The sequence below is a fragment of the Equus przewalskii genome, chromosome 22, assembly GCF_037783145.1.
Source record: "Equus przewalskii isolate Varuska chromosome 22, EquPr2, whole genome shotgun sequence".
NCBI classification, from domain to species: Eukaryota; Metazoa; Chordata; class Mammalia; order Perissodactyla; family Equidae; genus Equus; species Equus przewalskii.
In genome coordinates this window covers 2,555,222-2,577,805 of record NC_091852.1, presented here as the reverse complement: position 1 = coordinate 2,577,805, position 22,584 = coordinate 2,555,222, and the positions used below count along the sequence as shown (strand labels likewise).

General features: G+C 45.1%; 2 protein-coding genes across 3 annotated transcripts in view; one reads left to right on the top strand and one right to left on the bottom strand.

Annotated features, from left to right (window-relative positions):
• Window positions 1-2,839: 2,839 nt before the first annotated feature.
• CTSL (cathepsin L) lies at window positions 2,840-7,825 on the top strand. Of its 2 annotated transcripts, XM_070590875.1 has the most exons (8): window positions 2,840-2,987; window positions 4,095-4,231; window positions 4,530-4,652; window positions 4,754-4,900; window positions 5,086-5,310; window positions 6,051-6,213; window positions 6,863-6,977; window positions 7,452-7,825. In XM_070590875.1, exons 2-8 carry the CDS (start codon window positions 4,106-4,108, stop codon window positions 7,570-7,572), a joined length of 1,020 nt encoding a protein of 339 aa, XP_070446976.1. In that variant the 5' UTR covers window positions 2,840-2,987; window positions 4,095-4,105; the 3' UTR covers window positions 7,573-7,825. The 2 variants fall into 2 exon arrangements, with proteins under 2 accessions (XP_070446976.1, XP_070446977.1); XM_070590876.1 differs by lacking the exon at window positions 4,095-4,231 and having other exon boundaries at window positions 2,900-2,987.
• Window positions 7,826-14,753: 6,928 nt separating this feature from the next.
• Window positions 14,754-22,584, bottom strand: part of LOC103550992 (fructose-1,6-bisphosphatase isozyme 2) — a 45,839-nt gene continuing 38,008 nt past the window's right edge. Inside the window, exons 6-7 of the mRNA XM_070590740.1 lie at window positions 18,372-18,491; window positions 14,754-15,147 (exon numbers count right to left, since the gene is read on the bottom strand). Coding sequence (XP_070446841.1) covers window positions 14,953-15,147; window positions 18,372-18,491 — 315 coding nt within the window. The 3' untranslated portion in view covers window positions 14,754-14,952. The remainder of the gene's footprint in view (window positions 15,148-18,371; window positions 18,492-22,584) is intronic.

Below are 22,584 nucleotides of genomic sequence, written 5' to 3'. Positions count from 1 at the left end.
TAAAAAACTGCTAAATTACACCAAGCAAAGCACAATAAGTACAAGGTCAGAGCTTAATTAAGGATTGGTCACTTGACTAAAATGTGACCATTTTAATAATTAACACTCATCTAAGTTATTTGGCAAAGAAATGGAGATAGTGGAGAAGGAATATGAACAAAATGGTTAGCCATACCATCTTTTTGTAATACATTATTTAACAGGTTTTGAATAAATAGATGTTAGAATTTCTTGCTTAAATGGCTTCTGCCAAATTTCTCTGGCATTTAGATATTCCTTGGTCTAATTTTAGGTTTGGGCACATTCGAAATAAAAAGAGTCCATGCTTTCTCCAATGCATTTGTGTCACATTCCAAGAAACAAAGAGGATGCCATTCTTTGGTGCAGCACCTGCCACAGAACCTCCTCTCAGGCTGTCGCCTAGGGTGCAGGCCTTAATGCAGTAGCGTTCCACCCTGTGCAATCTCATGGAGCTGTGCTCCCAGGGCAACTATAAAAGTCATATATTGGAATGCGTACTTAGATTTCTTGATTGATCGTGTTGAACTCAGTGATATATTAAAATTTTTTTAACCTGCATTTATAATACAACATACTTTTATAATCACCTAAGAGCTTCAGCCTCTAGTTACAGTTGAGAGAAAAGAACTTCTATTTCCTCGAAGACCTTAAAATGAAATGTTTAATGAATTGATTTTTAAAAATTGTATGGGGTTGCCAGCACTATTCAATACGGAAAGGATGGTCTTTTCAACAAATGATGCTAGAAAAATTGGATACCCATATGCAAAAGAATGAAGTTGGACTCTTACCTTACACCAAATTCAAAAATCAACACAAAATGTATGAGAGACCCAACATAAGAGCTAAAATTATAAAACTTTAGACAAAAACACAAGGGAAGAGCCTCATGATCAGATTTAATTTTTTGGGATATGACACCAAAAGAACTGGTAATCAAAGTAAAAATAGATATATTAGACTTCATCAAAAGTAAAAAGTTTTGTGCATGAAAAGACTTAATGGAAGAAGCACCTCACAGAACTGGAGAGGATATCTGCAAACCATATACGATGGGGACCCTGCGCAATGCTGGTAGAAATGTGAAGTGGTACAGCCACTGTGGGAGACAGAAAAAAATTAAACATAGAAATACCATATCCAGGAACTCCACTTCTGGGTACAAACCCAAAAGAACTGAAAACAGGAACTGAAACATTTATACAACAATGTTGACAGAGCATTATTCAAAATAGTCCAACGTGGAAATAACTCATATGACCATCCAGGAATGACTGGAGAAACAAAACATGGTACATTCATAAAATGGAGTATTAGTCACCTTTAAAAAAAAAAAACGGAATTCTAACACACTCTACAACATAGGGTGAACTTTGAAGATATTACGATAAGTAAAATAGCCAGGCACAAAAGGACAAATATTACATGACTTCTCTTATTTGAGGTAGCTAAAGTAGTCAAATTCAGAGAGAAAGAAGATAGAAGAGTGGATGCCAGGGCCTGGCGGGGAGCAAAGCAGAGTTACTATTTAATGGATACAGAGCTTCAGTTTGGGAAGATGAAAAAGTTCTGAAGATGGACAGTGCTGATGAATGCACAACAACGTGAATATACTTATGTCCACTGAATTGTACACTTAAAAATGGTTAAAATAGATATTTACGGCAATATATACATATTACCCCAGTAAAAAAATTCTGTCTAGTTGTGCTTCTAGAAAGTTTATCAATTTAATCTTAAGTAGAAATTAGTTTACAAGTCCACATAAACTGAGACTCTATTTTTATCAAAAGACTTCAAAATATGCATAGAAAAAAGGCAGTGTAGAAAGGGACATGAGGTGACGATTTTTTTCTGAAAGGTTATTTTCTACAATGAATATATTTTTTAAATAAAAAATGACAAACGTACATTTCTGGTTTGTGTTCCTCAAATTCTTAATTATATACATTAATATTTAGTATAAAATATATTTTTTCCTCTATTTAAAACATTTTCACAAACTGTCATTTAAATCCTGACATTAAATGTAAATTTAAGTAAAAATCATTGGAAAGTCATTAAAGCAAATTTCTTAAATCTCAAGAAAAGCACGTTGGATACCGAGGAAGACACAATCACCCATAACAGAGGGCGGGAAAGTAAAGGCAGTTTCTACTTGCCATCTTTCCTCCTTTTATTAAACAAGTTTTTCTATAAATAACTCGTTTTGTTGGTTTTGAGAAATGCTCGAGAGGCAGGAAGAATCCCCGCCTGGGGAAGACAGGAAACGGGCATTACAAACGCCACGCCTTCTCTGGACACCATCCCGGCCGGCCCCCTCCCCTCCCAGGACTTGGGCGCTGACCACCGCGTCCAGCCCCCGGGGTATGGCCGGTCCACCCCAGGGTCCTCCAGCACCCAGCCGCTCCGCCCAGAAACTGGGAGATAACGCGTCTGCCCGCAGCTCTGCATTCTTGCCCTCGCCCTACCCCGACAGTGGACTGATCAGCAATCAGTAAGCTCGATCGTACTGTTCCCGGCCCTCCACAGCTTTCAACCCAAAGCTCCAGGACTGAAGGACACGCAGGGCTACGCTGAAAATCCACATGGGCTCCCTGTGAGCCTCTTTTCCCGAAGCACGCACCAAGCGCATGAACTCGGGGTCCTTAGTCGACCCGAGCGCCCAGGGCGCCCTCTCCTCAGCGCTGCCCCGGGCCCCACGCGTCTACCCCGGGCCACCGAGCCCGCACCCGCAGGCCGCGGACAAGCCGGGACTGAGCCGCATCACGCGCCGCGAGCCCACGCGCTGAGGCCCCGCCCCCAGGCCGGCGCGGCCAATCGCGGCGCGGGCAGGCGGTGGGGGCGGGGCTGGCCCGGCCGAATCCCAGGGCTTTAAATGCGCGGCCCGGGGGGCCACAGCCAGGCGTCGGAGACCCCCGGAGCTGTGCGTGCTGACTGCGCCTGCGCAGCTGCGCCCGCCACAGGTGAGCGCCGCATGCCGGGTCCCGGCGCCGCGGGCCACCCCGGGAACCAGCGCGGTCTCCAGCTTTGGGGGTCGAGGGTTCGGGCGTCCCAGGAGACGCAGTACCCCGGCCCGGCCGGACTGGACACGGCAACCTAAGCCGCACGCCGCGCTGCGGGCCGCGCTCCCTGCGCCGCCGCCCGCAGCCCCCGGAGCGGGGCGGTGCTCTGAGCCCCGGGAGAGCCTGCTCCTGTCAGAGCGCGGGCACCGGGGCTCTGGGCTCCGTGTGCCGGGACACCGCGTCCCCGGTGTGGGGAGGGAGTGCGGGTGTCGACGCGCAGGCCACCTGTGGGCACCCCGGGGCTCTGGAGGCGCTCCTGCCCACCTTGCCCTGGGAAGGCCTTTCGGAAAGGTTTCGAGTCGAGGAGCAGGGTTCGAAGGCACGTCTCACCCCCGCCGTACGGTGGTCAAGAAGGAGGTGTGAGGCTTCTGTCCCTGCTTGGGATAAGATGTCCTCATTAGTGAGGTTTTCCTGGGCCTTCTATAAATACCTGGACCAACAGTTTCCGAGTTGTTGCCTTAAGATTCTGACCTCTAAGGTACCTTGAGACCCTTATCAAAACCGAAATTTTCACTGCACCCTTACAAGGCTGTTTGAATTCCTGTAGCACTTGTCAGCCCACTTTTTGGTTGATGGCTGAATCAGATAGCTCCTCTGTTTTTTGGGTTTTTTTTCTGCTTTATCTCCCCAAACCCCCCCGTACACAGTTGTATATCCTAGTTGCAGGTCCTTCTAGTTATGGGGTGTGGGATGCCGCCTCAGTGTGGCCTCATGAGCGGTGCTATGTCAGCCCCCAGGATCCGAACCCTGGGCCGCCGCAGCGGAGCGCGCGAACTTAACCACTCGGCCACGGAGCCGCCCCGATAGTTCCTCTGTTTGATAAGTCCTTGGCCTGTTTTTCTCCACCCACATTCTTAGCCGCCTTCCACACAGCTGCCGTAAATATTCTGAAGATCTTTCAAATGTTTTTACTCCACCATAGTGGCTGTAAGTTCTCAGCAGAAAGTAGGACAGCTTTTTTTTTAAGGGATTGGCCTCATCAAATCCTCATTTCTTTTCCCTTCCTAGGTTTTTGAAACATGAATCCTTCACTCTTTCTGGCTGCCCTTTGCTTGGGAATAGCCTCAGCTGCTCCAAAACTTGATCCCAGTTTAGATGCACAATGGTACCAGTGGAAGGCAACGCACAGAAGACTATATGGCGTGGTTGGTAACATCTGAAACTGTCCAGCGGGATCTCACAGAGAACGGTCCATGCTGCTGGGAGTTTATAGCCGAGAGTAACTTCTTGAGGCCGGCTCTTACCAAGACAGTAACTTCATGGCACCCGTTACCGAGCACAATATAGGCATATGTCCCTGTTGTGTGGGTGCTGGAGAACAGCTACCAGAAGTAAAAAGCCATCGCTGGCCATGGTTTCTCTTCTCTGTCTGCAAATCCGCTTGGTGAAGTTGAGTTGGTGTTAAATAGGAATAAAGACAATAGGTTATATGTTTGCCTCTAGAATAAAGAAGCATGGAGGAGAGCAGTGTGGGAGAAGAATATGAGAATGATTGAACTGCACAATCAGGAATACAGCCAAGGGAAGCACGGCTTCACCATGGCCATGAATGCCTTTGGTGACATGGTGAGTGTTCCCTGGGTTGCGGAACTTTTTGTGCTTCCTGTCCTCAGTGCTTTAGCAAAATCATCTCTTGCTTTCCAAATTCTATTTCATTTGCCTTGAAGACCAATGAAGAATTCAGGCAGGTGATGAATGGCCTTCACAACCAGACGCACAAGAAGGGGAGAGTGTTTCGAGAACCTCTCTCTGCCGAGCTCCCCAAATCTGTGGATTGGAGAAAGAAAGGCTATGTAACTCCTGTGAAGAATCAGGTAGGATGGGATTCAGCAGATCTCTCTCCAAGAGTAAAACCAAAAAGGAAATGGCGTTCTTGCTGTGGTAGACTATGGAACAAGATGCAGTTCACTGTTTTTTAAAAGAGTTTGAGATATATGGGCTGTTGTCAAGATCTTGCTGTTTGTTTAGTACACTGAGAGCTTTTTAATGTTGTTTTCAGGGTCTGTGTGGTTCTTGTTGGGCTTTTAGTGCGACTGGTGCCCTTGAAGGACAGATGTTCCGGAAAACTGGCAAACTTGTTTCACTGAGTGAGCAGAACCTGGTGGACTGCTCTTGGGCTCAAGGCAATGAGGGCTGCAGTGGTGGCCTGATGGATTATGCCTTCCAGTACGTCAAGGACAACGGAGGCCTGGACTCGGAGAAATCTTACCCATATCTTGCAGAGGTAAACAGAGCTCCTTATTTTGTTATCATTCCAGCTCTGCTTTTGAAAGTTGGACACTTTCAGGGAAAACAGATTCCATATTTGGAGTTCACATTGTAGATTGTAGAATCTACATTTGCAAACTGTCAGAGCTGTCATTAAAATATATTAGCCTTGCACAGTTCTCTAGGTAGATGGCTACTATCTAGCTGTTCCTATTTCTCTGTTATATGGAGATATACATACCATTCTATATATAGTTCAGATTTCTCCAGAGAGAACAATTTCTTATGGACAGGTAGACTGAGAGTGTCGCATTGAGGGGCCAGCCCCGTGACCAAATGGTTAAGTTCATGAGTTCTGCTTCGGCTGCCCAGGGCTTCGCTGGTTCGGATCCTGGGCGCGGATATGGCACCACTTATCAGGCCATGCTGAGGCAGCGTCCCACATAGCACAACCAGAAGGACCCACAACTAAAATATACAACTATGTACTGGGGGGATCTGGAGAAAAGAAGAAAAAAAATCATTGGCAGCAGATGTTAGCTCAGGTGCCAATCTTTAAAAAAAAGAGAGAGAGAGGGTCTCATTGAGTAGACACCAGCTAATTTTTCAATTTCAAAACAACCAATAGCATTTCACCTCCTGGGATCCTTTATAACAAGCTTGACTTGGAAGTCATTAAGCTGCAAACTGTCTTGAACGCATGTTCCGCAAGAGGTGCAGATAGGAATGAAGTCTCTTCCCCTTTACCTTTCAAAGGATGGATTCTGTAAATACAAGCCTGAGTATTCTGCTGCCAACGACACTGGCTTCCTGGACATCCAGCAGCAGGAGAAGTTCCTTATGGAGGCAGTGGCAACGGTGGGGCCCATCTCTGCCGGGATCGATGCCAGCCTGGAATCCTTCCAGTTCTATAAAGAAGGTAAGCCTTTGTCTATGTAGAAATTCAGGAAGGAAAATTGGAAAACCACCATGACATACCACAAGATTGACTCTCTGGTATGTAGAATTCAATGTAGAATTTTTGGATTTAACATAGTTATTACTCTGTACATGTAATATTTGTACTGGATGTTTCCATCTGACATTACTTGGACCATAACCCTGTGATTTTAAGCACTTCATGAATATATTTAAATAGCTACATAATTTAATTGGTATAGCTTAATTTACTTCACTTTTTTTCCATTTGTTAGACCTTTAAAATTTTCCAGAGAGTTTTACTACTATAATTAAACCTGAAGGAACTCCTTGGCTCAAGCAATCTTGTGTCCTTTTCCTTAGACTGACATCCTAAAAGTAGAACAACAGGGTTTCAAGGAATGGTCTTTAATGCCTCTTGACAAGTTGTTTACAAAAGAGATTGTGCCAATTTGTATTTCTGCTAGTATTAAATGAGGGCCTAAATCCCTAGCCTAGATTTTAAAAGATCTTGTTTTTAAATCTTACCTGGATTTATGTCATTTAACAGAATTTTGAGATGCCTCCTTATCAACTGTGGTTGATAGGCTGGGTTAATGTCACCTGTCACTCAGAGGTCCTCACCCCGGCATTGAATTTCACTTTCCTAGGCATTTATTATGATCCGGACTGCAGCAGTAAATACCTGGATCACGGCGTTTTGGTGGTTGGCTATGGCTTTGAAGGAAAAGATTCAAGGAATAAATATTGGCTTGTCAAGAACAGGTATAAAACTTCAAATATTATATTTATATTTTAAATTGAAAAGAGAATCCTTGTTTGAGATCAGTATTTGGATACACATCCTCGAACCCTTAAGCACACTTCTGAAATCCCAAAAGTCTTTATCCAACTTAGGGTGAACACAGACATAGTAATGTTTGATTATGACATTAAGAGACTATCTCAAGCTTGCTGGGGTCTTGACATAGTTTTGGTACCATTACGTTTCTAAACTTGAACATCTGGACCCAGTCTTTCCTTTTTCTGGCTCTAATTGTGCAGTTCTTTGAAAGGGTTAAGGATAGAAGTTATGTGCAGGTTTAGAACTCAACCATGAACAAGAACAGCTGCCTTTTTCTGATTCTTTGTGAATCTGTCTCGGCCTCTGGTATACTGTTTAAGTATCAGGTATTATTGTTAATAAAGGTAAACGTGCTTGATTCTTTGTGTAAAATATAAAACTCTCTCTTCTTTCAGCTGGGGTGAAGATTGGGGCATGAATGGCTACATAAAGATGGCCAAAGACCGGGAAAACCACTGTGGAATTGCCACCATGGCCAGCTATCCTTCACTCGGGGGTGATAAAGGACTCGCTTGAGAATAGAATATCCAGAGGAGGGATTTTATCTTCAAACTGACCAGACCTTATTGTGTGGAACAAAACACTTAAATCACTGAAGATCCAAACTGTGATTGGAATTTTGTTACATTTTATGCTGGTAAAATGTTACCACTTCTTTAATTACTGCTGTAAACAGCTTTGTGTGATTGACTTGCCTAATAACTTTTGAATTTTCATGTTTTAAAGATGTATGTAGTTATCTTTAAAAATAAAACTGAATTTCAAAGTAGAGGTGATGCTTCTTTCTGTTTTTAATACATTAGCTTTTTTTAGAGTCAAATATGTAATTGGCCCTCACAAACATAACTGAGTGTGCCAGTGGTCCCTTAGGAGTATGACTGGGTGGCCTTCTGGCTCTTCTAGTTGTAAATACTCAGATCTTATGTCAGCTGCCCATTGGCTGTGTCTGACCCAACCCTTGAATGGAGCAAAATGTGACAATCTATAGGGACAACGGTTAATTATTTTAATAAAGAAAAAAATTCACATTTTAGAAAAGTGAACACACATGCATATGATTTCAAACTAGAAAAGGACCTTAAGAGATTATAATCATTTGAGCCAAGATGGTTACAACCCAGCCAAGTTACAGGACGAATGTCACAGAGCCAGTTTCTGGTGCATCTCCCTTAGCTGCTAGTGAAGACTGCATGGCTGCTGTGCAGCTGGGGAAGAACCAGACACAGTGGATTGCTAGGAATGTTTGTCTTTGGGTCCTCGAGCGATGAAGGATAAGCTCCTGGATTTCAGGCCTGACTTCAAAAATAGTACTGTGGCCTCAGAGATGGGCGAGAGCATCAAAAGTGATAGTCTGAGGCCAAAATTACACCTATCTGCCTAATCCCTGATTTATTAAAAAAAAAAAACAACTCCCTACATTCTGCAGATTAAAGAAGTACATAGTTTCATTTGCTCTCTGTGTGTTTAAAATTCTCATGCTCTCACTCAAGGAAGTATGAAGAATGGGTGGCAGTATTTAGTCAACAGACCTATAATTCTTTATGTGGAGGTGAGGTGGAGGACAACAGGGCTGTCAGCCCACGAGGCCCCCAGAGGCCTCTGGTCAAGTCCATCTGTATTGGACCACCTGTCATGCTGGACCTTCAATGTGGCCTTCCCTCGTAGGTGCTTAAATTTCCAACTTTTCGACCTAAAATGACAAATGTTGTGTTTGGAGTGAGATTCTGTGGGTTTTGTGATAGTGTGGTCAAGTGTAGTCACGGGAAGATTTGGGAGGCTCCCCAGCGAAGTCTCTTCTGCCGGTTGGGACCTATATTGAAACAACCGGGATTGATGCAGCCCCCACTGTGCCCCAGTCATCATCCTGTGGAGCAGACATTCCCCACCTCAGGAACCAGCTGGTGCTGTGGGGGAGCGAGGTAGCTGAGAACACAGGAGGAAGAGAAACCTGACCTGAACCCCGAGGAGCCAGTCAATGAGACAGGATAAAAGGGTGAGTGTCTGGGCAGACTTCAGGGTCAGGACCCTGAGAAAGGAGACACTGCATTTATAGAAAGTGGGGTGGTAAGTTCAGGTGTGGGAGGTGAGGCTGGGTCCACACGTGGGTTTTCAGGACACAGGAACCTGCACACACACGGGAATGCAGTCAAAGACTGCCCTGGTTATGTATTCCCGTAAAACAAACTACCTAGAAACATAGCAGCTGGAGAAAAACATCTTTTCTATTTCCCGACTGGGCTTAGCTGCGTGGTTTTCTTTTGGAAGTCTCTCGTGTGCTGGAATTATCTGTAGGTTTGACTGGGCTGGCATCCAAGGGGACTCACTCCCTTGGCTGTCTTAGATGCTGGTGTGGGCTGGGCATTCAGCCTGGGCTGCTGACCAGAGCACCTCCATGGGCTTCTCCATGACTTGGGCTCCCACAGCACGAAGGCCGGCTCTGAAAGGAATGGCCCCAGAGGAAGCGTGCAAGAACACCCAACGAGGAACTGTAAGCCTTCGTACGACCTGGCCTTAGTCCTCAATGAAACCTCTGCTGCTGCACTGTATTCGCAGCATGTCACCAGGGACAGCCCAGGTTCCAGGGGAGGGGGCTGAGAGCCCACCTCGTGACGGGGAGAGGCAAGGTCACTTAACAGAAGAGCATATGGGATGCAAGATATGGTTGTGGCCATTGCTGGAAAATGCAATCTGCCATATTCAGTCTCTGAAAATCCACCAAAAAGCACTCCTTTGTGACTGTCATCTTGCTTCATCGTGCCAGGCTAGCTCAGACTGCTGACACAGAACACGGGGAGTTCAGCCCAAGACTCTCAGAAAATGCCCGAGGGCTGATACGAATGGAAATGTGAAAAGACCTCTCAGATGTCTAAACAAATAAACAGATAGTAGAAGTTTCTGTAACTTTCAAAGACATTTATACTAATGTAAACTTGTGAAAAGTCCCAAAGTGCATCTGTCATAAAAGCATTTTTAAAATAAGCCAAACAACATGAACTAAATAAAGCTGAAAACAATTTCAACCTTACAGAAGTCTTGTCTGAAACTTAAACTTACTATCAGAAGCTGGAAGAGGCAGCAGAGGGTCCCCTCTAGAGCCCTTGGAAGGATAACTTGCAGACACTCTGGTTCGGAATTCTGGCCTCCAGACTGTGAGGGAATGAATTTCTGTGACTTCAAGCCAATGAGTTTGTGGTCATATGTTACGCCAGCCCCAGGGTACTACTGCACCTGCGCTACACAGCTGGCCTCACGCCCTCCTCAGCCCCGGAGGGCACCACCAAACTCATCTGTTCAAGACCAGGCAGGACAAGTCAAACTTGCTGGACGTCCAGATGGGACAAGTAAGAAATCCGTCAACTTAAATTGGTTCTCGGTCTTTCACCACGTTCTTCAAGACTGAGTTTTAATCTGACAAATTTTCACTGAGTTTCTTAGGGTTCCAGTGAGTTCAACAAAATACTATAGTCCACAAGGAAATCAGCCAATGAAGATAGAAGTTTAAGAAACCCAAATGGCTTAGCAGGTGGATTTAGCAGAAAACAGACACGAGAAGATTTGAGTATCTTTTCCCTTCCTCACGAGTCCTCTCTCATCTAAGTCGAGCGCTGGCTAGGGTTCCATAGCAGAGACCGTCCGTGTCTTATAGAAAGGCACTCTCACACATTAAAACGCACCTAAAATGCTCATTGCCTCCTTCAACAATAACATCAAGAGACCTTGAAAAATCAAAGTTTATTATTTATAGGACCTGGAAATTACACAGCACACCTGAGGCCACACAGCAAGGTCACAGGTAGAGAGAGAAAGTGCAAGGGCCTGGAGTTCTGCTTTTATCGGGGTCGAAGGTGGGGGGCCCAGGTTTCACAGGCTCATTCTTTATCGGTAAATTTCAAACATAAGAGCAGGAATTTAAAGCGCAGGAAGAGAAAAAACAAGTGGCCCAAATGGTCAGTTATTGAAATCAACCAGGATCTCTAAAACAAAGGTGCCTCAGTGCAGGGAGGCAGCTGGCTCTTTATCCAGTCCTGTGGCTGCCAATGTGTTTATTCGAGATGGCTGTAGAAGCGGATGCCGTTTTTGAAGAGGAGGCCTCAGCAATCAAAGCTTAAGTCAGGCACTCGCATTGCAAAAGGAAAAAATGTCAGCAACTCTCAGGGTTTACACCAGAGCCGAGGCGCCCAATTCTTCCGGTCAAACACTAGAGGTTGCTCTGAAGTTACTCTGCAGAAGTCGTTAACATTTACAGTCAGTTAACTTTAAGTAAAGAAGATTTCTCTTGATAATGTGAGTGGGCATGTAGGGGAGAAAAAATCCTCCTCTACTCTCTTAGGATCTCTGGCCTGGCCTGAGAATTAAACTATTGATAAAAGACAGATTAACAGGAAAACAGCATACTGGTTTTATTGATTTTGTTATACGTACATGGGGGCCTTCACAACAGAAGGAAGACCAAAAGAAGCGACCAGAGCTGAAAGCTTTTATACCTTTTCAACAAAGAAACAATAAATTTGTGAAGAAATGACAGACAACAATGAAACCAGAGTGTAAAGAACATGTTAATTATCATCAGGTTAGAAGGAAGCAAAAGGCCTTAGGGTGTCAGCTAACATAGTTCGTTCTTTCTGCATTGGTCAATTTTAAAGTTAAAAATGGCTTTGGATAAAACTGTGGAAGGTATTTACTTCCGTTTCATAAAAGTCTGGAGCGGGTTTGTAAGTCCCAACTTATGCAGATTGCTGCATAGCTTTCCACAGATCAACCAGCCCCACTGCTGGACAGTTAAATCGCTCTCACCTTTTCGCTATTACAAACAACACAATTTTAGGAAGGCTAATAAAGGCTTCTGTGTACACCAACATGTAGGACTATTGGGTCAGTCTTGTTGTTTTTTGTCACTCTGATCTGTGAGCAGTGACATGCCATTTCACTTTCATCTCCCTGATCATCAGGGGGGCTAACCATCTTTTCACATGTTTATGACTATTTGAATTTTCTCTTCTGCAAATTGCAGCTTTATATTCTTGGTTTATTTCTCCATGGATAGTTTATCTTTTTCCTCTTAATATGTATGATTCTTGATATGCGTTTTTTTGTTATATGTTACAAATATTTTCTCCTCATCTATCATCTTTTAACTTTTTGGTGCGTTTTTATTTTGATATAATCACTCCTATCTTTCCTTTAAATTTTTGCTTTGTGTCTTTTGGTCCCGTTTAAGGTCATAAATATATTTGCCTTTATCTTTTTGTAATGTTTTTTTAAAGATTGGTACCTGAGCTAACATCTGTTGCCAATCTTCTTTTTTTCTTCTTCTTCTTCTCCCCAAAGCCCCCCAGTACATAGTTGTATATTCTAGTTGCAGGTCCTTCTAGTTCTGCTAGGTGGGATGCCGCCTCAGCATGGCCTGATGAGCAGCACTAGGTCTGCGCCCAGGATCCGAACCGGCAAAACCCTGGGCCGCTGAGGCGGAGTGAGCAAACTTAACCAGTTGGCCATGGGGCCAGCCCCTTTTTGTAACTTTTATAGTTATACTTTTTTATGTTTAATTCTGGATCCATCTGCAATATGCTTTGGGGACCTAGTTTTATTTTCTTTCCCCAAGTGACTAGCTAGTTATTCAGACGCCAGTCATTCTTTCCCCATGGATTTGAAGCAGTATGTTTTCTTCTCATTTTTAAAAGCATCTATTTAAATGATCATGTGGCTTTTCTCCTTCTGACGTGATAAGGGATCTGCCTCCCAGTTGCTGAAACCCATCTGCCCGAAGGACAACAGAAACCCAGTGGATGATCTCCCGTCTTCTCCAAGCGGGTCCAGACCTGCACAGTGTACTTCTGGGGAATGCTCGAAAATGGAAAGAACAATTGGATTCTCCCTAAGACACACACAAGCATCTAAACTGGGAAGGCAATCAGGAGAGAATGAGAAACCGAGTGGAGAGGGGTTCTCAGATCGCTGAATCCAGAGATCCCAACCCATGGTCTTTCCGGACCCTGCTTAGGGAAGCATTAGTCACCAAGGCACCATTGCACTGACGCCCCCCAACCTCTGATATGTAACCTCTGAGAAAGGAATGAGAGTCCCATGCTATCCCCTAGTTCCCAGTTCTTGGATTTGATATGAGGGAACCAGGGTCTCAGCTTGAATAAGAACACATAAGAATGGTGAATGGATCTTTCCCTGGGCGTCCACCACATTCATCAAAGCAACATGTACCATGACTGAAGGTGCTATCGCTCAGCTTTGTTGCCAACAAATCCTTCTCCTGGCTGTGTAGTCTTTAGACTATGTGCTGTAAACTCACCAAATCAAGGTATTTATAAGAGATTTTGAAGTAAACGTTTCAGGTTGACTCTTTGAGATGTAAGTTTCAGAAGAAGTGTCTAATAAAGTATTAACAGCCCATTGGCTAGAATCAGAATTTATCCTAGAAAAAGAAAATCTTTGTTCCTTTTTGGGAGAACGAAAATTTTTCAATTATGCATTATAATTGAGTGGCTTCTGTCACTGCTGCCAAGCCATGGTGGACTGAGGAACAATGTGATTACCGAATTACACCCAGGTTGAAATCTGCCCAAAGCTCCATTGGGAAAGGAGAGCCTTGCTTCCTCCCAAGGCTTCTCCAGCTCCGCCTCCACACTGCTGCCTTTTCCCTTGATCTAATGCCTCACTTTAATGGACTTTTTTTTTTTTTTTGAGGAAGATTAGCCGTGAACTAACTGCCGCCAATCCTCCTTTTTGCTGAGGAAGGCTGGCCCTGAGCTCACATCCGTGCCCATATTCCTCTACATTTTTATATGTGGGACGCCTACCACAGCATGGCTTGCCAAGCAGTGCCATGTCCGCACCTGGGATCCAAACCAGCGAACCCTGGGCCACTGAAGCAGAACGTGCCCACTTAACTGCTGCGCCACTGGGCCAGCCCCTAATGGACTTTGTAATGCTGAACCGTTCTTGAGTTTCTGGGTTAAGCCTGACTCTGTCCTGATGTATCTTTGTTTTAAATACTTCGGTATTGATTTGTCAATATTGCATTAAGGATTTTTGGCCTCCAGGCTCATATTCATATGTAGCAATTCTTGTTAAAACAGTGAGATTTCTGATGCATATGCCACTCCCTTCCCAATCTTGACATAATTTGGACAAATGAAGAGTTATTTAACTAGTGCCTTCTGGTTAGGGCCTAGGATAGATTAGACATTTCCCCCAAAAATGAAAATGCAAAGTTAAGGAGTTGAGAAAAGTAGATATTAATTTTTAAATATTAATTCCATTTAGTATATAGCTTTGTCAATAGGGGACCACATTTTTCCATTGAAAGTTATGGTCATCCAAGTTATTGCTCCTAAAAAAGACTCAATCCAAAATTTTAGAGTTTAATAGCCATGAGATTTCTACCTCAAAACATCCAAAATAAGACAAAAACTCTTCTAAGAAATTGTCAGCCATTTAAATGTATATAAATATATATTCAAATAAATATATAGGTTAAATGTATGTATCTATTTCATGAGAAAGGAAATTTATCACTACAGGATAAGACACTAGGTTCAAATTTTAAGCCAATCAAGTCAAATTCTTAACTGATCTCTGTACTTTTTGCCCACATGGAGATAGCTGCCAATGACTTGGGTTGGCAGACAGAATTACAACCCTATTTGCCGATGTTCATGACAGAAGACAAATCAAAGCTGTTCTTTTCACACACAGGTTTTATTTTTAGCCCTTACGCTGACACAGCATCGCCTCTGGGTCCTAGCCCTGCCCTGAGCAGTTTCCTGCTCTTCTGTTTGTGACTCGGTGGCTTTGCCTTTAGTCGCTCAGCCCACTGCTTCCGCTCATCACTCATTTAGGGTCCTTAATACAAGGCACAAGACAGAGAGAAGATCAAACTCACTACCTGCCTGCCTGGTTTTTCTGTACACAGGTGAGATACTCCTGCACGTCATCTGGGGACCCCAGAATAAGAGGCACTCGTTGGTGGATGGCCTCGGGCTTCACATCCAGCACGGGCTGGGTGCCTGTGGTGGCCAGGCCTCCCGCCTGCTCGATGATGTAGGCCACAGGATTGCACTCGTACAGGAGCCGGAGCTGTGGGAAAACGGAGCAGGTGGTCAAGTTTTGCCAAGTTGCCAAAAATCCCGAGCCATGCCCCTAAAGCTCGACAAGGAATTCCAACTGCTGAACTTCTGTCCGTCTCGCTAGCCTGAGCAGTCTCGTGCAGCTCAGCAGAGTGGGCTGCTTGAGATCTGGACCCTCCAGAAGGCCGGATGCGTCAGCTGATGCTCATCTTATATGCGTTTGGGGGCACTGCTGGTGGGCATCCACCTGTCTGGTGTGACCCTGGTGCTTATGAGAGACCTGCCTCCTCATTTGGGAGGATGAAATCTATGTACTTAGCTCTTGTTGGTTCAGCAGTGGGGTGACCTGATTCTGCAGGCCTGGTCAGGAGCCTCCATCTGTGAGGCCTTATGGCTAGAAAGGAGTCAAGCCTATGGGAGCGAGGGTCACCTCAAGAGTGGTGGTCTCTTGAGGTGGTCTCTTAAGTGGGCTAGGTGGTCTTTCAGGATAACCAGTGTCTAGGATTGTGGGGAGGAACTCCACATCTCAAGTGTCGACTTGGCTAAATAGTTTGCTAGTGGTTAAGTGGCCTTTTCTTTTGGCCCCTTAGACTAAGTTAACTCCAGTTGCTTGCACTCCCACAGCATCCTGCGCTTCCCCTTTCACGACAGTCAGGACACTGAGGTTTGCTTAACATCTTCCTTCCTCCTTAGACGCTGTCCCTTGAGAGCAGGGAGGCTGTCCCTTGAGGGCAGGGAGGGTGTTGTCTGCATTGGTCATTGTGACTTCTCCATTCCCAGTCCTGCCTGACACAAAGAAAGTGTCCCAACAAGGCTACTGCATACCATGCATGAGGGCTGCCAGTAGAGGGCAGGAATGGGAGGTAAGATCAGCCTGCAGCCTGCTCAGCAAGCTGTGCACATGGACCCAGGGCTGAGCCTGCTCTGAGGAAGGAATGCCTTTTCTAAAAGGCCCTATGAGAACCAGCATGTGTCCGCCCTGTCTCCAGAGAGTACATGGTGAGTCGAATTGATTTGGGCTGGAGTGATGTCCTTTTTGGGTATATTTCTGTGATTATGTTGTGGCTCCCCAGTGCAACCCCCACCAGACACACACTCACACATCACATTAGATTCAGGGGGACGGTCTAGCTGCATGCTCTGATCAATATCATACCATCTTCTTCCTTCCCCCATAGGTGCAAAAGCAGGAATTTTTTTTAAAAAAAGGTCCCTTTTTTGTAAGCAGTTTACAGTGTGGTTGACCCAGCTCTGTGCAGCCTTTCTTTCTCATTCTTTTCTTCAAATCCATTTTGAAGGTATGTTTAAACCACTTTGAGAGACAGTCATATCTTCTGCTGATTTTTAAATTATTGTAATGTCAAGGAGAGGAACAAACTATCTCTGGTCTAGGTGGAGGGCCAGGCATGCAGGAGAGAGTAGGGGCATTTACTGCCACTTGGTAAAACAGTGTATGAGGCCTTCACCCCAGACCTCCAGCTCTTAGAGTGATGGGCAGCCTGGCAGGGCGCAGAGAAGCCCCACTGCATGTGGGCACACTTGGGTCAGCTCGTTTTGTCCCTGATTGTCCACAGGAGGGACACTGGAGGCCATGCTGTCCTGAACAGGCTGGCCAGGGGAACTCTGACCTGCATCTTGTAGAGCTTGGCTCTTTTCTTTCCTTTCCCTTGCCTTGGGGGCTGGAGGGCAGGGCATTTGGGGTGTCAGACAATAAAGTCTCAGATTGTAACCAATTAGCCTTTGTTTGTATCATAACGATTCAGGGAGAAAAAGAAAAGCACAGTATCTTCACATAGAGCTTGCCTTGGAGCCAAGGTGTGCACTGACTTTACGATGCCATTGTGGTGGTAAACTCACCTTAAAACACAAAGCCGAGGGCTCTGGGGTGCCTTGGCCTGCGGGCCATTTGATCTATTTTCTTCTGCAATTAAGATCTAAATGGCTATAGAGACAAGCACACACAGGAGGAGAGGCGTACACACCTGCCCACACCCACACCCGGATGTGGTCAGAGACCATGAGAGCTAAAACACGGAGATCAGGAACCAATGGTGTTTCCAATATGGGTGGTGGTTATAGTGTTGGGAATATAGATCTATATATGGAATTATACATGCTTATGGACATGTATATGAAATTATATGTGGATATTTTGTGAGTCATTGTAAATCACTTTAATAATTAGTAATAACTAGTCTTACTGTTCTCCCTGTTGGAACTGAGTACATGGCAAGCGTGGTTCTATTTAAGAATTTCCATATCTTCTACTTGATCTCATTTAATACTCCTTAGCACTTTTCTTTCCTCCAGCCCCTCTCCTGCAGACGTTTCGGTGACTCTCAGTTCAAGAGGTTAACACACAGGAGCTTAACACCCCCACGAAGAGACAGGCCTGATACCAGTCCGCATATCTTCTCCCTGGTCTCAGGTGCTGTTAGATTTCTTAGCGTGCCTTTGAATCTGGCGTCCCAGCCCTTCACCTCGCCCACCCCGACAGACTTGTATCCCTGTGGCTAGTAGTGGGAGTGTCAGGGATGTAGCAGGTCTGTGCTTTGATTTGCCTACTTACCCAGGATTTCTGAGACTGGCTAAAAATCAGACACGCTTCCGTGAGAGGGCCTGTTCAAGACAGATGCACTGGGATCACACGGGTCCCACCTGACAGCACAAGTGCTTCTGGTTTCGTGTCACAAAGTTGCAGTGAGATCTTCCAGGAGCCACCTTTCCAGAAACACTGACTGAGTTCTGAGCAGAAGCTCTCATTCTGGAACTTGGAACTCTCGAGGGGATTCTTGGGTGGATTTCAGAGCACATGGGAACCTCTGAAAACGTGTGTGATGTGTATGGTTATGCACATTTTCTCCTGCGAAGTGGGTCCATAAGTTTCATTAGATTCTCAAAGGGGTCTATGATCCAAAATCAGTTGGTGTTGAAGCTAAAAGCCAGACACAATGTGTGGGAAGTGGGAGATGGACAGGGGTGGCTCACAGGGGATCCTGGCTTCTGGGAGTGAAGTCCAGGGAAAATCACCAATGACAACTCATTCTTCTTCTCCAAACCTTCTACCGCACTCTCAAATTTCACCAGTGGGAAATATACCTCATTTCCCGTCCGCCTGCACACTCACAGACAGACTTGCCAAGGCCAGGGCGGTAGCCAAAAAGCAGGCATGAAGAGAAAGGGAACCCAGACTGACTCACTGACCGGATACAGCCATGGACAAAGGAGAATTACCTTGCCCTTAGGACTTTTCTGGTTCGCTGGGTACAGGAAGATGCCTCCATAGACCAGCGTGCGGTGTACATCGGCCACCATGGAGCCCACGTACCTGGCCGCATAGGGAGCACTACCATCCTAGAAGGCAGAGAGGGGAGAGATGAGAAGCAGGCAGTTAAGCAACCAGCCAGCACCAGCTCCAGGTCAGACATCCGGTCTGTGCAGCCTCTGCATTCCGGGTCCTTTATCCTCCACCCACAGCTTAGGAAGTGAACAATTATGTAATTGAGTATTTCATCCATTAAGAACCCCAAACCTTGGACAGCGATTGAACTCATTAAATGTAGGACCACCTAAAGTAAGAGTCAATATCCTGTAGCAATCTTAAGAGAGCAGCTAACAAGAAAACAACAACAGAAGAAGGAAATACATGCAAACAACTATTGCTTGGCAGCTCCTTAAAGCTCCTGGGCTCACCTTGCTTCTTGAGCTCTTTTTAGCTTTCTGAGAACCAGACCACCTTAAATAATGACAACTTTTGCATTTCCTGCAAGGAGTGTTTATCCACTGACAACATTTTAAACCACTTTAGAATCATTCAAAGAAATAGAACAACTGAGTTGGAAACCTCAATTTCATTAGTGATGTAATTAAAAAAAAATTTGTTCGGAGAGAAATAAGTCAAAGTAAGGCATGATTTTCTTCAAAGTAAGGCATATCAGGTAAGGCATGGCTATCTGATTAAACCGTTCCTTTGGGCAGGTTTGTTTTGTCCCCATTCAGTGACCCATCTGAGATTTCTTTGTCTAACCTAAGAATTCTCTGACAGTGGAAAGGAAGACAGAAATTCCTCAGGGCAGGCATCCAGTCTTTTGTGTGGCACTAGCCACAATAAAATGCATTTATTTCATAAGCATTTATGTGCCAGGCCCCTCCATTGGTTTGTGATGTCCTTAGGGAAAGACTGACTTACGGAGCTTAGCATTCCCTGGCCCAGCCTGGTGCGAGGCATAAGGGAGGTACTGGGAAAATCCTTACTGCACTGCATTTACATGAGATTTCTGGAAAGCACTTCTCAGGTTGTTACCTTTAAAATGACATGGGAGATTTTGCGGCCTCCTATATTTTATTCACATAAGGATATTATATATAAAACACCTGCAAGGGCTGGCCTGGTGGCGCAGCAGTTAAGTGTGCATGTTCCGTTTGGGTGGCCCGAGGTTTGCCAGTTCGGATCCTGGGTGCAGACATGGCACCACTTGGCACGCCGTGCTGTGGTAGGCATCCCACATATATAGTAGAGGAAGATGGGCACGGACGTTAGCTCAGGGCCAGTCTTCCTCAGCAAAAAGAGGAGGATTGGCAGCAGTTAGCTTAGGGCTAATCATCCTCAAAAAAAAAACCAACAAAAAAACACCTGCAGATGCCAGTTAAGAGACTTCTCAATAGGTAAGAAAATGGAGGTCTGAATCAGACCAATGGCCATAGGAATGAAGAAAATGGGCATACTTGAGAGATGTTTAGGAAGCAGAGTTGGTAACACCTAGAGAACAATTAGACGTGGGTGTGAGAAAGAGGTAGTCCTCTCAGCTCACTCCCAGAGCCTTGCTGGGGAAGATGGTAGAGGCAGTACACGTCAGGGAGGAGCAGGCTTGCGGGGAGCGTGTTTAGCAGGGGGTAGGGGATAGGAATGTCAGAGTGGACACGTGGAGTTCTAGGCGTCTCAGGAGCAAATGAATTTGAAGCCTATGAGAAATCTAGAGAACAGGAGTGGCCAGAAGGGACGGGATGAGGTCACCCTGCAGGGATGAAACCGGGTACCTGTGAGTTACTGCAGATATCCAATAAGAACACGATTGCCTTCCAACCTTGATCCCAACACAGACATAGGTGAACTTTGTCAATGTGCTGTTTTCTTGTTTAACTTGAGGAGTGACTTGGGTCATAAGCATTTGTGAGCTTGTCTTGCAGAAGAAAGAGAATGCCTTCCATGAGGTTGTGACCAACAGATGGCCAGCGCCCAGCAGCCATTGACACCCAGAAGTCAGATTGCCCAGGGGCTTATCATGAGGGACCTTTGTTCCTCTGAAGCTCCTCCTGCCCAGCCCCTTAGCTCTTATAAAACTCCCTGCTTTCTTCTCTTAAGGTGGATTTGAGCAAACCCATGCTCCCATCTTCTTGTTTTGGCCAATTTGAATAAAGCTTTCTCTATCTCCAAGCACTGATGTCTCAGTGTTTGGCTTATGGGGCATCGGGCACAGGAACATGAGATTAAGAAGTTCAGTATCAGGGACACCAAGTGTGAGCCAAAGGCTTGCTTGGAATAGAGTCCTGTAGTGTACCAAATTCATAGGGGTGGGAGGCAGTGAAAAAGGCTAAGAAGATGGTTAGGAAGGTGAGTGGAAAACCAGGCACAAGGCCAAGGAAGACAGAGTTTCATGAAGGAAATGGTAGAGTGCTAAATGCCACTGAGAGGTCATGTAACACAAGGTGGAAACATGACCACTGGATTTGGCAACATTTCCAAAGATATAGGTGACCTTTGCCAGGACAGTTTCAGAGGATTATAAAGGGCAGACATTGAGCAAAGAGAGTCAAAGAGGGAATGAAAGAGAATAAAAACTTTAAAAAAAATGGAAACATCCCTCCCACTTCTTGGTATATATCCACACCAATTGGAAATAGGATCTCAAAGAGATAGCTGTACACCCATATCCATTGCAGCACTATTCACAGGAGCCAAGACATGGAAGCAACCTAAGTGCCCATCAACAGATGATTGGATAAAGAAGATGCGGTACATATATACAATGGAATACTACTCAGCTGCAAAACAGAACAAAATCATTCCATTTACAATAACATGGATGGACCTTGAGGGAATTATGTTAAGTGAAATAAGCCAGTTAGAGAAGGATAATCTCTGTATGACTCCACTCATATGAGGAATTTAAAAATGTGGACAAAGAGAACAGATTAGTGGCTACCAGGGGAAAGGTGGGGTTGGGGGTGGGCACAAAGGGTGAAGTGGTGCACCTATGACACGAATGACAAACATTAATGTACAACTGAAATTTCACAGGATTGTAACCTATCATTAACGCAATAAAAAAAAAGTACATTTTGTGACAAAATACAGTGTGCACTAAAAAACATACATGATTGAAATAAAACAAGGGTTTTGCAAAAATAATTCTTCCAGTTAGCAATTTTTACTCTATTCTATTTATCCCATTCTGTTCAGTTCTGCTCTATTTCATCTACAAATATCTGCTGACCACAACTCCCTATGCTGCCTTCATCACCCACTAATGGATTCCACAACATCCAGGCTCTGGATCCCAGTGGCCTAGACTTAATCCCGGCTCTATTAGTTATTAATAGGGCCACCTTAGCCATGTGACTTGACTGTTTTGGGCCTCAGTTTCCTCATTTGTAAAATGAAGATTATGGTATTAATCTTATCTTGTAGTTGTGTTAGAGAATTCAATGAGTTAGTACATGAAAGCACTTGGAACAGTTCCTGACACAATATACACCAACTTTCACTATCATGACCAATAGAAGCATGCCGTTAGGAACAAAAGAAGCTGCTATTGTTAGGGAACAGAGATGGCAAAGGAGGGCCACTCTTTCCACACTGGCAGGGAGAAGAGAGCGCCTGCACCACTTCCCATCTCCTGGTGGTGCGGTGTGTGGGAGCACGGCAGCCAGAACGCAAAGATCCTGCAGGGAAGTAATGGCCTCAGGAAGAATCAGGAGTGGGAGGGGCACCCTGCTGCTCACACTGGAGTGGGGCTTCCAGAAGGCAAAGCGGTGGGTGAAAGGTTAGCTGTGGGAAGACATGCCAGAGCGAGAGAAGACGGCACCGAGGGAGTCAGTACTGCATCAACGCTTGAAATTTGGTTCAGACGCCTTTGAGGCAAGTAAGGCAGGCTCAGGGAAGCTGCCTCTCCTTCGCCCTTATAAACACATGCAAGCTATGAAAACTGGGCATCGACAGATCAGCACATGTTGGCACTGGAAGGGCTGTTGGGCAATCTTGGCTGTCCTTTACTTTCAAAGTCCCAGAAATTCTAGGGCCATGCTAAGGCCCTTAAGTATTCGTGGGAGAGCTGAGACAGGACCTCCAGGCTCCTAAACTGAATTTGCCTTTCCATAATGTCACGCTGCCTCCAGCCTAGTAAGTGGAAGAGCTCCACTCGAGAAACAAAGGATTCTTCTCCTTCCT

Bases quoted from the DNA above. Each gene is read 5' to 3' on its own strand.
- CTSL (XM_070590875.1), top strand. From the start codon at position 4,106: ATGAATCCTTCACTCTTTCTGGCTGCCCTTTGCTTGGGAATAGCCTCA. The intron at 4,901-5,085 runs GTAGGATGGGAT...TGTTGTTTTCAG, and splicing joins TAACTCCTGTGAAGAATCAG to GGTCTGTGTGGTTCTTGTTG. The intron at 6,214-6,862 runs GTAAGCCTTTGT...TCACTTTCCTAG, and splicing joins CTTCCAGTTCTATAAAGAAG to GCATTTATTATGATCCGGAC.